At 54.4% G+C, this 14,868-nt stretch overlaps 1 protein-coding gene across 4 annotated transcripts in view; it reads left to right on the top strand.

Moving 5' to 3' along the window:
* RADIL (Rap associating with DIL domain) overlaps positions 1-14,868 on the top strand; it is a 68,562-nt gene that overhangs the window by 45,634 nt on the left and 8,060 nt on the right. For all 4 annotated transcript variants that reach the window (XM_012759155.2, XM_012759157.2, XM_012759156.2 and 1 more), the window contains 4 exons: positions 7,031-7,188; positions 11,209-11,321; positions 11,982-12,219; positions 12,957-13,129. In XM_012759155.2, coding sequence (XP_012614609.2) covers positions 7,031-7,188; positions 11,209-11,321; positions 11,982-12,219; positions 12,957-13,129 — 682 coding nt within the window. The remainder of the gene's footprint in view (positions 1-7,030; positions 7,189-11,208; positions 11,322-11,981; positions 12,220-12,956; positions 13,130-14,868) is intronic.

Below are 14,868 nucleotides of genomic sequence, written 5' to 3'. Positions count from 1 at the left end.
CTTGAACTTACTCCCCCTATCAAACTGAAATTTCATATCCTTTGCCAATATATCCCCAAATCCCTACCTTGCCCTCAAAGCCCCCAGGCACTGGTGACTACCGTTCTTCTCGCTGCTTCTGTGAGGTCAGCTTTGTCATATTCCACAGATGAGTGAGGTCATGCAGTGTTTGTCTTTCTCTGCCTGGCTTGCTTCGCTTCCCGCAGTGGCCTCCAGGCTCATGCATGTTGAAAATGGCAGAATTTTCATAGTATTCTGTTGTGTATTTACACCACATTTTCTTTATCCAGGCTGTGTGAATAGTGCTGCAGAGAACATGGATGTGCAGACATCTCTCCTGTACACGGATTCATTTCCTTCGGATTTATACCCAGTAGTGGGATTGCTGGGTCGTAGGGTAGTTCTGTTTTTAATTTGTTGAGGCTCCTCCATGCTGTTTTCCATAGTGGCTGCACTAACTCACATTCTCACCAACAATGTGCTATCCTGGCCAACACCTGTTACCTTTCTTCTTTCTCATAACAGCCATTCTGATAGGTGTGAGATGCTGTCTCGATATCTCCTGGCTGAGTTTTGCATTTCTCTGATGCTTAATGATGTTGATTGTTGATATTTTAATTAGGAATTTGCCATCTGAATTTATTGGTAAAATTTGTCTATGAATTTATTTTTTTGCACTGTCCTTATCTATTTTAGCATCTGTTATGTGCCTTCTGTTTACCACACCTATTACCTTTATTTTCTAATACTTACCTATCGAATTAGATTTTTAAAATTTCATCTTCTCTTCTCTGTTGATTTCATAATTATTTTTATTTTTTTTTGAGACAGAGTCTCGCTTTGTTGCCCAGGCTAGAGTGAGTTCCATGGCGTCAGCCTGGCTCACAGCAACCTCAAACTCCCGGGCTCAAGCAATCCTGCTGCCTCAGCCTCCCAAGTAGCTGGGACTACAGGCATGCGCCACCATGTCTGGCTAATTTTTTCTATATATATTAGTTGGCCAATTAATTTCTTTCTATTTATAGTAGAGACGGGGTCTCGCTCTTGCTCAGGCTGATTTTGAACTCCTGACCTCGAGCAATCCGCCTGCCTCGGCCTCCCAGAGTGCTAGGATTACAGGCGTGAGCCACCGCGCCCGGCCTGATTTCATAATTATTTTTAAAATATCTTTTTGCTGCACATTAGATCTTAAAATACTTTGACTCCTATCCTACTTTCTGGCTTTCATTTGATTACTTATATTATTCCAGCTTCACTTTGTTTTCAGCCCTGTTGTTTCCCAAATCATTCTTTGCTTTCATTTATATTTATAATCTGTGTTTATTTTGATTTACCCATGTACTTATGCTTACCAGTAGTTTTTGTTTTTTTATTATTATTTCTTGCAGCCACTCACTCCTTTAAGGATTATTTTTCTTGCTACTGAAATGCATCCTTGAATTGCTCTTTTTGTGAGGCTCTGTCGTAGCAAACCATTTGGACTTGGTGTCAGAAAATGGTTTGGTTTTGTTTTGTTTTGAAGAGGGTTGCTCTTTTCCCTCAACCCTTGAAGATATTATTCCATTGTATTTTAGCATCTATTCTGATGAGAAGTCTTTTGTATGTCTAATTTTTTTTCTATTTGGATTAGTTTCTTTTTCTGTCTTCTTTCAAGATTTTCTCTTGATCTTTAATTTTATACATTTTTACCACAATATATCTGGGGTTTGACCTGTTATTATTTATCAGAGTTCTAAAGGGACTGTGAAGCCAGCCAGGTCTGACAAACACAACAAACCAGAACCTTCTGAGCACCCTCCCACTGAGCCTAGAAGGCACTGCGGTAACACGGCAGCCCCATCCCTCCTCCTCCTGGGAGCACATAGGAATGCTGGGTGCAAAAGAATCAAAATGAAAACTTTGACAGGGTGGGAGGGAGGAATTCTGTGGGCTCCTTCAATGTAGGAATCATATTTGTATTCACTTGTTTTTGCTTTTTTAAAATTTTTGGTACGGAGTCTTACTGTATCACGTAGCTCACTTCAACCTCAAACTTCTAGGCTCTTGTGATCCTCCTGCCCCAGCCTCCCGAGTAGTTGGGACTATAGGCATGCGCCACCACAGGCCCAGCTAATTTTTTCTATTTTTTTTTTTTTTTTTTGTAGAGACAGTCTCACTCTTGCTCAGGCTGGTCTCAAATTCCTGGCCTTTAGTGATTCTCCCATCTCAGCCTCCCAAAGTGCTAAGATTACAGGTGTGAGCCACTGTGCCTGGCCTATCTTTAGTTTTTGAGAACACGTGACCATTATCTCTGAATTTCACTGTAACTCTCTCCTCTGTAGTCTCTGCTCCTGGTGCTCCTGTTAGCCGTGGTTCTGACCTTCTACTTCTGACCCCACGTCTCTTCCCTGCTCTCGCATGTTTTTATCTCCGTGTCTCTCCTGTGCGTTCTGAGATCTGTACTGGTTGCTCAGTTCACTCTTTCAGTCCTCAGCTGTGTGTAATCTACTGTTTTAAATTTTTTTCTGAGGTTTTCATTGGGTTTCTTTTTAATTTAACCAGTTCTTTTTTCCTTTAAATTGAGCATGCCTTGTTCAGTCATTGCGTCTTACATTCTTTTATCTTTTTAATTACTTGAAATATGATTCATGGTCATGTCTTTTTTCTTTAGATGGGGTGACTGTCCTGTGTATTACACCCTCTGGCTCTTCCTCACTCTGGCACTTTCCACTGCTGCAGTGTAATTTTCAGTGTGGGCTCAGCCATATTGGGTGGTTTCCTTTTTCTTTTTTCTTTTTTCTTTTTTTTTTTGAGATAGGGTCTCACTGTATCCCAGGCTGGAGTGCAGTGGTGTCATCACAGCCCCCTGCAGCCTCCAACTCCTGGGCTCAAGGGATCCTCCTGCCCCAGCTTCCCAGAGTGCTAGGATTACAGGTGTGAGCCACTGTGTCCAGCTCACTGGATTTCCTCTGCTGACTGGTTGTGCGCCTGGTTGTAGACATCACTGGCAGGGTGATTTTCACCATTATTCCCCCGGGGTCCTAGGTTCTACAGGTCTGGAGCTGTTGCTGGTGTTCCTGGGTGTTTGTTTTGTGCTCTCCAGTGGCTGCGTGACCATCGTGTGGTGCAGGCCTAAGGGTTAGTTTTCCTGTAGATGACTTTTTATTCTCTCTGTTCCCTACCTACAAGGCATGGATGGATAAACAGGTGTTTCTGTGGCTTTGATGGACCAGAACGTAGAGGCCGTGGGCTTTGTGTGAGCTAATTTGTCCCAAGGCCATATTTGTGTCCTTGCCTGCGTGTAGAAGCCCTGGTTGCTGGGGCCATGTGTCTGGAAGCTCTGTTGGCTGCAGCTGCAGCTTCATCCTGGCCTCTGGCTCTTTGTTCTCACCACCCAAGAAATCCCTTTCGCCTTCTGCCCTCCCGTCCTTTCAAAGGTTTCATTTTGATTCTTTTGCACCCAGCATTCCTATGTATTCTCAGCAGGAGGAGGGATGGGGCTACCGTGTCAGAGTGGTGCCTTCTAGGCCCAAAGAGAGTGTGCTCAGAAGGTTCTGGTTTGTTGTGTTTGTCAGACCTGGCTGGCTTCAGAGTCCCTTTGGAAATACTTGCTTTGAATTGGCCTAAATCAGCTTTGGAACCATCCCCCTCGCCCACCTCACGTGTGTCAACATTGAAGCTTCCCATCTGTGGTTGCAAAGTGCATTGTTCCCAGTAGTGACAGTGTTTCCACGTCGAGGACCTAGAACTGACCCTTCCCTTTGCCACCAGAAAGGTTTCTTCAGTTTCAGAAAAGAAAGGAAACTGCAAGTCCAGCCTTTGGTCCTGCCACCTCTTTCTGTCTTCAGCCTCTGACCCGCCCATCCTTGGTGCCTCACAGCAGTGCCCCTGTTTTCTGCCTACCTGGGCCCCGCCAGCCCCTGCAGCTGCTGCCCATCTAGGGCCTTATGCAGCACCTGCTGCTTTGTTCCGACGTGCCCTTAGCTGCCAGTGACTTCTTGCCTCTCTCTGGTTGACATTCTGGTCTCCGGATGTCTCTGACCCAGTCCTGGCCAAGTCCCTCTCCCAGCCTCAGCCTCCTCACTCCACCCTCAACCCTCCCGGGGAGGCTGAACCCTCTTCTTTCCTCTCAGTGTCAGAAGTGGCTCTGCTGGGCTGCTCGCCGCATCTTGGACACTTGGTTGTCTTCCTCCTGTGCTTTGCCTGTCACCTGATCATGTGATTCCTGCTCAAGTCCATGCCCTGGTGGTCTCAGCCCCTGAGGTCTCTTGTCTCTGGCGCCCTGTACCCTGCAGTCCAGGCTGCTTGGGATGCATCCAGCTGTCCTCAGTTCTGGTTCCTGCCCCCTACGGTGTCCCCAGTGGGATCCCGTTGCCGTTGTACACACATGTTCTCACAGTCAAAACACAAGTAGTACTTAGCTACACAGGAATGCAGGGAAGGCCCTCCCCTCTTCAGCCTCCCACTTCTGGCAGTTCCCTACAGTGTAATATTGATCATCTCGTCTCTTTCTTTTTTTAAAACCCAGTGAGATTAGGTTGGGTGAATTGTTTTGTGTTTTGCTTTAAACTCCAGGTTAGTAGATGTGATCAACCTATTTCTTTTTTGTGACATACTATGTCCTGTGGTCCAGAGCGCCCATTGCTATTCCCTTGGTCCTTTCATTAGTAGACAGGCCAGACATGCCCAGGTTTGGGCCACAGCCCTGCATTCCTGTCTGTGCTCCTCGGGTGCTGTGTACATGTTCCCACTGATTTGGTTCCTAGGAGGGGCTTCCCGTGTGCTGGCCGCATGTGCTATTGCCCTTTGCCACCACCACCATGCCTGGCCCTGGCCCTCGCCCTCTCTTCCTGCTGAGCATGGGTGCCCTGCCCCAGGCCTTCGCATGCCTGAGCTTCTGCCCGCACTGTTCTCTTCTGCCTGAGTGCCCTGTGCCCTCCCTGCTCTTGTTTCATCGGGACCCCTCCTGGGCCGACACGGGGTCTTCCTTTCCCTCAGACCCTCCCCTGTGTCCCGACAGGCCTGGGTAGGCTGGGCTGGGTCTCTGTCGTTCCCTGGGCCCAGGGCCGGCAAGTGTCGATGCTGGAACTCCAGTTGGCAATGCCTGCTGTCTTGTTTTCTGGAGGAGGCGTGTCTACACCTTTGACTTCTGAGTGAAATTGAGAAGGGCAATAAATGTTGAAAACAAAATGGAATTAGGCTCAGAAGAGCTAAGTTAATCTTTTTTTAACTACATAAAACTCTTTATGCCTGTTTGCATACATATGTGTAATTCAAGCTGTGTCAGCATGTGAAGTAAGCGTGTGGGCAACGGCCACAGCACACCTATCAGCCACAGACGCAGGAGAGGCCGGCGTAGGCCAGTTGCTTCCCCCCTAGGAGCAGGATAGAGAGAGGGGTCAAGTCGTTTGTGGACAAAAGTGAAATGACGTCAGCAAGAATGGGCCAACCCTTAGGCACCAGGGAGGATCTGGACAGAGCCTGGATTCCTCCCCTCAGCCTGGTGGCTGCTCAGCTGGGAAAGGAAGAGGGAGGAGGAGAAAGCCTCAGCCCTTTGCTGTTGCCCTCACAAACCAGCCGCCCACAGGTCCTGGCGGCCTTGCCCGTGGGTGCGGTCGGTCCCTCTCCCCAGGACCCCGGGCTGTGCACAGACTCCTGGCACTGGGTGCAGTTGTCATTGTGACAACTGTCCGTCTTCGAGCCGGCTCTGCCTGGCTTGCCCCTGAGAATCCCGCTAGGAAGGGACACTGAGGCGGTGGGGAGCCCCAGGACAGCCGGGGGTCAGGCAGCAGGGGCGCCCTCCTTATCTCTGCCAGCCCGGGTCCGCTGTGGGTGGTGTGATCTGTTGGTGAACGACCCCGTTGGCTCACTGCTTGAGGGGCACACACCTGCGTGGGAGGCCCACAGGTGTCCACGGGATGTGACCGCGGCAATGTGGATGAATAAATCATGCGAAGCTGCCAGAGCCCCACCCAGGGTGTCTCTGAAGCCCGTCCAAAGCCTCAGTGCTGAGCTGGGGCATTGAGGAGACAGGAGTCTTGTGAGGAAGACGTGTAGTTGGCATTTTAAAATGAGGACTTGTGTGGGGACCTCAGCAAGCCTCTCTGTATTCATCCTTCATGTGCTCCGGGAGGCCAGTTTAGGACAATAAAAGGCAGTTTCAAGCCACCCTGTGGGCAGGTGGGCCATTGGCAGAGACTCGGGGCTGGTGCCCAGGAGGTGCAGGAGTGGTCTGAGGAGCTCTGAAGCCAGCCTGTGGGGGTGGCTGGTGAGGGAGGCAGGTGACCCAGATGTTGACATTGTCCCCTGAAAAGGGAGCACTGAGCCAGAGGTTGCCGGAGGGTCCATGTTAATTAGCCAGAGCGACAGTGTGCTGGGTACAGGGAACCCATTGTGCAGAAGGGTTGTAGGGGAAACCTGGCTCAGCTGCCTGCCATGCAGATCTCAGAGGCAGCCTCAGTGAGCCTGGTTTGGGGTTTTCTAAGGATCCCCCCACCCCACACCTTCCAGTAACAGCCTCAGCTGCTGCCTCTTGACTCATCTGCTGCACGTTACCCGCACCTCCCCAGATAGTCCTGTTACTGTTTGTTTCCTTTGGTAATTACTTGGTTCACTTAAATAATATGCTGAAACTCAGGTTTCTTATTCTAAAAACCCCGGGCCATATCTTGGACTCCGCCCCCCCCCATGTGCGCGTGCACACACACACACATTTGCACACTCTTTTAACATTTGCAACCACTTTCCCATCCGATTCTAAAGAGAAGACACAAAACAGTGTCCTTGCCAGGTTCTTTGCCAGCAGCCTGGCAGCCAGCTGTCCTGGCGGGTTTGTAGAGTCGCTGGCTGCTGGGTGTCGCAGGCAGGTGCCAAGTGGGTACACGTGTGTATGTTTAACTTCTCATCCCAACTGCGTTAGATGGGCGGTGGTGGTAGTTTTTGTTGTGCCCCATTAAAACAAACCTCTCGAACCTCCCGTGAGGGCAGAGTAGTGATCGATTCCTCTTGCCTGGTGTCGGCTGAACGTAATGCGGTGTTTCTATCTTGGTAGCCAGGAGCCCATCGCGGCCAGCTTCACCGTGGCTGACCTAGTTCCAGACCTGCAGCACATTCTTTTCTGGATGTCTAACTCCATCGAGCTCCTGTACTTTATCCAGCAGAAATGCCCACTGTACATGCAGAGCATGGAGGAGCAGCTGGACGTCACAGGTACGGCTGGCACCACCTGGTAGCTGCGCCGGCACCCCCAGGTAGGGCAAATGTGGTGGCTTCTCGCCATCCTCCCATAGAGTGGCCTCAATAACAGGGATGGATTGGTGCTGGGGCTTCCTCAGCTTCCAGCCAGCACGTGGTAGTTGTTTGGGGACCTCCTGTGAGGCCAGAACTAGTGACTTGGGCAAGTCTGGACCTCTTGGCCATGGTGCATTTGGTGCCCCATCTATCCCCTGGTCCTATGTGCTCTGTGTGGTGGCATCACCTTGACTGCAGCCCCACTCCATTCTGCTTACAGGGAGGCTGGGTTACACAGGCCACTCAGCGGGGGAGACACATGAACCGAATGCAACGGGCCACTGCTTGTGTGAGGTGCTCCGTTATTTCAGAAAGGAAGAATGTTGCCAGTTATCATTGCACAATAGTGGATCGTATCAGTTTCAGAGATTAAAGAGTGGGAGAATGTGTATTTTAGGATTTCTGAAATACAGTGGGAGGCACTCTGAAAGCACTCAGTGACAGTGGTCCTGCTGGGCAGTCGGGGAGGGCTTCATGAAGAAGGTAGCTTTGGGGCAGGGCCTCGAGGCCTGGTTGGGATGTCGGTTGTGTCTGCCCAGGGCTGTGTGAGGCCTGGGGAAGGCCCTAGAGTGGGTGGGAGGGCAGCAGGACGGGACTGCATGGGCCAGAGCCTGTCCTGGGCGGCCTCCGGTTTGCCCTTGTTCAGTTTGGTTCTGCCGTGGCAAAAGCAAAGCCACTCACTCCGCGACCTCTGTGGGACCCCACACTGTTCAGGCCCTTCCAGGTGCTGTGGGGTTCCTGAGTGTGTGTGACTTGGTGGCCCTGCCTCTGGAGGGCCCTCAGGCCATGTCTCTGAGCTTCCAGGCATGTGGGATGGGGCCTGGCTGAGGTGCTCCCATGGGCCTAGTGTGCTGGATGCTGTAGTGTCTCTGTGTACTCAGCTGTGTCCCCAGGAGGTGGCTGTAGCTCCATCTGAAAGAGCCACATGAAAACAAGACCAGGGTGAGGTCCTAGGCCCAGCTGTATCTGTGAGTGTTGAAACCCTGCTATGCCCCGGTCTCCCAGGGTAGATTTCCTGAGGGAGGGGCTCTTGGTGGCTGAGAGGGAAAGGCTGGGGCATCTGTGCAGTGACAGGCTCCTGCTCTGCTTCAGCGGGGGCCTGGTCATTGATCTCTGGGTGGGGTAGAGGGTAGGCCGAGGAGACCAGGCTGGACTGGGGGCCGGGCCCTGTACGCTGGGTTGCAGGGTGAGGGCACGCCCTGCCGCTGCAGGGAAGTGGAGCCAGCTGGACTTTGCCTGTGCTCCTTCTGGTCAGCCATGGTTTCTTGTCCCTGCTCCACAGAGAAGGGGGAGGTGGGACCTTTCCGTGGGGCTCCCAGGGCCCGGGCACCTGGGCTTCCGTGGATCTGTGGAGGGAAGTGTGGCCCTCAGCAGGAGCCTACCTAGAACCAGGGACATTCTTTGTGGCTTCCATCCCTGTCCCCTCGGGCAAATGTGAAAGGCAGCAGGAGGGGCAGCCTCCCCGACCACAGGGCCTGAGTCTAAAGTGGATCTTTCCCCCCTCAATGTGACCTAACCAACGGCCCCTCACATCCAGCTGCCCAGGTCAGCGTCTCAGTCGGCAGGCGGGTTCTGCAATGGCAGAGACTCCCCTGGAGTGGATGTTGGCTGGGGAGCACCTGGGTCCTGGCTGATCTTCCAGGGACGAGGCTAGTTAGGGGCATGCTGACAGGGAAGTCTCTTTTGTCCTGGCTCCTGCAGAAAGAGTCAGGGAACTGGCTTCCCCACCTCCCTGACTTCTGGGCAAGTCCCCTGCTCACAGCCTTCCCGCAAAGCTGCATGTCAGAGGCCTAAGTCTTGTTTGGGGACTCGCCTTGGCTGCTCTTCATGGGAAACACTGCTCCTGCTGCCTCCGGTCTCGGGGAGGAAGTTATTTTTGGTCGGGGGCCTGGGTGTTGTTGAGCTGGGCCAGGGGCCGATGGGTGTGGGGGAGAGAGCCCTGCCCGCCCCGCCGCCCCGAAGACCACGCGGCCCGGCCGCTGCAGGATCCCAGTGTCATGGGCAAGGCAGGCGCCGGACAACCCGGAGGAAAACAGCATCTGCAAGAGGGCGAAGGGAGGTCAGAAGCCCTGACCCTCTGCAGGAAATGTCTTGGGAAGAATTCTCCAACCAGACATCACGTCCTGAGAGCTGGAGAAGTGGTGCTGTCATTCCCCAAACACGTTTTTGTCCAAAGCTCTCACTGGGAGGCCTCATCTGCCTGTCTCAGGAGACAGTGTTCGCTGTGTCCATTTAGGATTCTCCAGTATTCTCTCTTCTCAGCTGAGGCTCAGCGCCTCTACCTTTAGGGGCAGGATGGGCTTCCTCAGGTGCCCAGAGGGGCACCCAGCGCTGGGCCTCAGGAGCGGGCAGGGCTGCAGGCCTACTGGTCCTCTAAGAGGCCTGTGGGTGTTGGAGACTCAGAAATCCCAGCAGAGCTGGCACCCCAAGCAGGATCATCTCAGGTGATTCCATCCCATTCCCCTCCTGCCCCTCCTACCATCCCCATGCAACCCCCCTTCCCACCCCCAGCACTGCCCCTTGTCCCAGGGAGCCGTGTGTAGCCAGGGCAGCTCCCCCACAGACAGGCCCCGTGACCAGTGACAGGTCTGGAGCTCAGCCTGGCTGTGAATCCATCAGTTGGCTCTTGTTCTGGTCGGCAGTCTGGGCCAGGCTTGCACGTCTCTGAAGGCCCTGAGACTCCCAGAAGAAGGAGCACTGCAGCTAGCAGAGAGCCCCTAGACCCTGGGTCCCCCCCCCCACCGGCTGCCCAGGGAGGCTGCAGGAGCAGATGAAACCCCCTCGGGCCAGGCCCTGGTGGGGGCCCTGGCGGTTCTGGGGGACAGAGCCGCAGGGTGGGCTTGGTGAGCAGGAGCAGGGCAGCCCCAGGCCCTGAAGGAGAAGCACCGAGAGCGGCCATAGGGATAGAAGCATGTCCACATGCTTTGCACGGCCTCTGCACCTCCCTCAAGGTCTGCCGGGCAGGAGGGTGGCCCGTTCCCATGCTCCAGGGTGGTGACTATTGTCCTGCAGAGCCAGTGCCCCCTCACAGGCCTGCCAGGAGGTCCTGATGGTGTGGCCTCGGCATGGAAAGGCCACGGCAGGAAGGGAGAGGAGGCAGAGTCGTCAGGAAACTGCCGTGGTTGGTGGCCTACAGCTCCATGTAAGGAATAAGTGGGGTTTGAAGGGATGAGGAAGCACAGAGGCGGGATGGCTGGTGGCTTGTCCTGGGCCCTTCCCTTCGAGCCAGCAGGACCCCAGTCACTGAGACCACCAGGTGCCCCCTCACGTTCTGGAAGGCCCCAACGTGTGATTTCACCCTGTCAGCAGCCTCTTGCCTTATGGGAACTCCTCCCCAGAGGGACCGAATCACCTCACGTCCACTGATGCCTGCTTCCTGCGCTCACCCCTGAACCCCTGGTCTCAGCCTCAGCCGAACCCACTTTCTCACCCTGTCCCCCCCAGCCCAGAGCTGGGCCCCCTCCTGGTGGCCAGAGAGATAGCAGCATCTTCCCAGCAGCCTCTCCGGGTGCAGGGAAAGGCAGTGTGGATTTCTTTCCCCAGAAAGAATGGTGTTACTCCATGGAGTGACGCTGTCTCACCTGTATCCCGAGTGAGAAGTTGCCTGTGGTGCAGGGGGGTGAGGACCTGCCATCATGGGCACAGTTGGTCAGGACAGAGAACTTACCCACACGTGTGAATGAACTTCTAATGCACTTGGCGTCTGTGGGACATGGAGCCGCCTGCGTGTGGGTCTGTCCTCCTAAGACCCTGGCCCCTTGGGAGGGCACAGGTGGGTCTGGCTTGGCCAGGGCCTCCAGGTCCAGCCACCGCCTAGAGCTGGCCAGTTCACTACATCTCTGAGCCCAGGTGTGGGCATCGGGCAGTGCTGTCAGGGGGACCTGGTGAATGTGCCCAGCGCCGTGACGGGTGACCGTCAGTGTTGCTCTTTCCCTGCAGGCTCCAAGGAGTCGCTGTTCTCCTGCACGCTGACGGCCAGTGAGGAAGCGATGGCGGTGCTGGAGGAGGTGGTGCTGTACGCCTTCCAGCAGTGCGTCTACTATGTCTCCAAGGTGTGCTGGGATGGGCCCTGCCCTGGTGGGGCTGCCCCTTCTCTGCTTAGGTGGGCAAAGTGGGTTCAGGTGGTGCCCATGCCAGGGGCTCTGGTAGGAGCTTGTGAGGGGCGAGGGACGGGCCGTGAGGAGGTCGGCCTCAGCGGTGATGAGTGGCCCCTGGTCCCGCGCAGCCCCTGATGTGCCCCTCACCCGGCCACCCCCCAGCTGCTCAAGCAGCAACCTAGAGCCATCCTGGCTTCCTCCTCCTGCCCCCTGAAACACACCCCCGACTCCATGTTCTGAGAGTTAGCCATGAGACATGAGAGGCCCTGGTGTGGGGCACAAGGGTCATGGTTCTGCTGTCTTCCTGAACCGTTGGTGCCAGAGTGGTTCAGTAGGCAGCTCCTGGGAGATGGTGGCTCTCCCCATAGTAGCCATAGGGCTGGACCCATCCCTCCAAGTGCTGCCCCTGGGTGCCTCCCAAGGTCATCTGAGCCTTTGGCAAAGCAGGTACCCTGGCCGAGCCACTGTACTGGGAGCCCTGAGAGTCAGCTCTGCTGGTCCCCCCACTGGACGGAGGGAAAAGCCACAGCCTGTCCTGCAGGGTGCCGTGGGGCGGCCTTCCCTGCCCAGCAGGCAGCATCCTGGAAGTGGCTCTTAGTTCTCCTCTCCCCCCAGTCCCTGTACGTCTGCCTCCCGGCCCTTCTGGAATGCCCCCCGTTCCCGACGGAGCGCAGGGAGAGCTGGAGCTCCGCCCCCGAGCTTCCTGAGGAGCTGCGCCGTGTCGTGTCCGTGTACCAGGCGGCCCTGGACCTCCTGCGGCAGCTCCAGGTGCACCCTGAGGTGGCCTCGCAGATGCTGTCGTACCTCTTCTTCTTCTCTGGCACTTTGCTCCTTAACCAGCTCCTTGACAGGGGTGAGGGCCGCGTGCTCGCGGGGGCTGGGGGTTGGGAACTCACATTCCTGCCTCGGCTCCTGGGAGATGGCTCTGCCATGGTCAGGGGACACTGCTTCCTGAGGGTCTGGGCCACTGTGGGGGTGGAGGCAGGCTGAGGCCCGAGGGTGGGACATGTCACCCAGGGCATATCCCATGGGAGCTGTGGTCTCTTCAGGTTTCAGAGAGGCCACAGCCGAGAGGTCTGCACAGGTCACCTTCCCTGTGACAGGGAGAGAACAGGCCCAGGGAAGTCACCAGACTGTCCCAGAACAGTCAGAGCCAGGATAGAACCCGAGTCTATGCAGCCTCAAAGATTCTGACCTTTGACCCTGCTTTGCTGAGCTGACATTCCTCCACCTCCTGCCAGGGGCTCAGGGGCACTGGTTACTTACAGCCAGGGACACTGCTTGGGGTACAAGGAGATCTGAGCAGAGCAGGGCAAATATGCAGCACATGCACGTCATAGCACGGTGGGCAGCATGGGGCACGAGGGGAGTCTTGGCTGTCACAGCCCACCCTGCCCTGCCCCCTTCCCCTCCCACCTCACCCCCACTCCAGAGAGGGGCTCAGAAGCCCATCAGTTGCCTTGGAAACTGATGCCAGTTCTTACATCTGTCCTGGAGCTATGATGCCCTCGGTGACCAGAGTGGGGAGGGCAGTGCCTGCCTGTGCTGGAGCCTGGGTGTCTCACCCTCCTGCTCTCCTTCCCTCCCCAGGTCCCTCCCTGAGTTGCTTCCACTGGCCCAGAGGCGTCCAGGCCTGTGCCCGCCTGCAGCAGCTCCTGGAGTGGATAAGAAGCACCGGCTTCGGGGAGGAGGGAGAGCACTTTTTTCGCAAGCTCTCCTGCACCCTCAACCTGCTGGCCACACCCAGGGCCCAGCTCGTCCAGGTAGGGGGCGCAGGCGGCTCAGGAGATGCAGCAAGTGCAGTGGGGATGGGACCCAGGTGTTTTTGTGCTCTGGTCATTGGCTTACAGATAAGGCTAGGGGGCCGGGGACCTGGCTTCTGGGCCCAGAAAACTTGAACATTCCATAGATAATTTGAGAAGCTGTTTCTGTTCATCAGCTGTTCCCACCTGCAGTAGGCCGGATAGTGGCTGAAAAGATGTCTGTGTGCAGTCCCCAGGACCAGTGACATGTTACCCACAGGGCAAAGGGGTAGATGTGACTGTAGATGTAGATGAAGCTAAGATGGAGATGACACTGGGTCATTCTGCCAGCCAAGTCTAGCCAGTCAAGTCCATGGGTGGGTCAGACATGGATGGAAGGAGGAAGAGGGACTTGCCCCTGTGGCTGGCTCTGAAGGTGAAGGTGGGGCTCCGAACTCAGTTGTGCAGTGGCCTTAGAAGCTGGGATGGCCCCAGCTGACAGCAGCATGGAAATGCGGACCTCAGTCCTACAACTGCGAGGAACTAAATTCAGCAACAATCTGGACGGGCCAGGAAACAGATCCTCCCCAGAGCCTCGGAGACACAAAGCTTGGCCTACACCTGGATTGTGGCCCAGTGAGACTCACACGGCTGTGAGCTGATCCACTTGTGTCACTCTGACCAGCAAGGTTGTGGTCATTTGTTACAACGGCAACAGGAAACTAACGTACCCTCACCACTCACCACCCGCCTTCCCCGACATTCGGCACAGGAAGTTGGTGGGAATCAGACTGATGGAAACGTTTCTCTTCCCGCCTGGAAGACCTGGAGCATGCCTTGGGGTGAGGGTGAGAGTGGCCACGGGAGTGCCCAAGAGGAAATCCGCTTTCTCTGCTATCTGGTAAGGGGAGTTTGAACTTAAGGGGTAATGTTGACGCTTCGCCCATCTCCAGGCAACCCCCAGGGCTGACTCTGGAGTAGGCAGCTTGACTTGAGACTCACAAGGGCAAAGTGGGCCTTTCAGTCTGGCATCAAAAACATCACTCCACTCTTGAGCATCCGCGCATACAGGCTCACGCTGGTGTGTCCCCTCCGTATTGTTAGAGGTAGTGACAAATAGCTACTGCGTATTATCGAGTATCTGCAGAGTGTCATAGCCTTTGCTGTGTCGCCTCATTTAATCCCCGCAGCAGCCTTGTGAGGCGGGCAGAGTTGTGATTCCTGTTCTACGGAGGACAAAGTGGAGTTCACACAGGTACGGAGCCAAGATTCCACTCCTGGTTCTACGTGCCATTTATTCATTCAGCAAATATTAAAAATCTATATGTTCCTATATTTTAGGAACTATATATTTTACAGAAGTGTAATTTTTAAAAGTTACATAATTTTTTCATTATAAAAGTGAAGCACTTATTCACTATGGAAAATTTGAAAGTGAAGATATCTGGGTATGGATGGCAGAGTGACATGAATTTAGTTTGCTTCTCCCACAATATCACTAAACAAAAACAAAGCAATGTGTTGTAATGGCATAAACCCACGGGACAAAGAAAATAGCAGAGGGGGCGAAAGCTATTTTGGAAGCTAGAAAGCAGATGAGCAAATAGCAGCTGCCCTAGCAGGTCTGAGAAAGCTGACTCCTCGGAAGTGACCCAGTTTACAAGAAGCCACCAAAAAGCTCAGGAATTGGTAGCAGGTGCCTCTGAAAATTGTTGCAAAGATGGGGCTAAACTAGCAGAACAGCCTGATGGATATTTTGA

The sequence above is a fragment of the Microcebus murinus genome, chromosome 19, assembly GCF_040939455.1.
Source record: "Microcebus murinus isolate Inina chromosome 19, M.murinus_Inina_mat1.0, whole genome shotgun sequence".
Classification (NCBI taxonomy): domain Eukaryota; kingdom Metazoa; phylum Chordata; class Mammalia; order Primates; family Cheirogaleidae; genus Microcebus; species Microcebus murinus.
The sequence above is the reverse complement of the archived record's forward strand: the minus strand, read 5'-3'. Positions and strand labels throughout refer to the sequence as shown.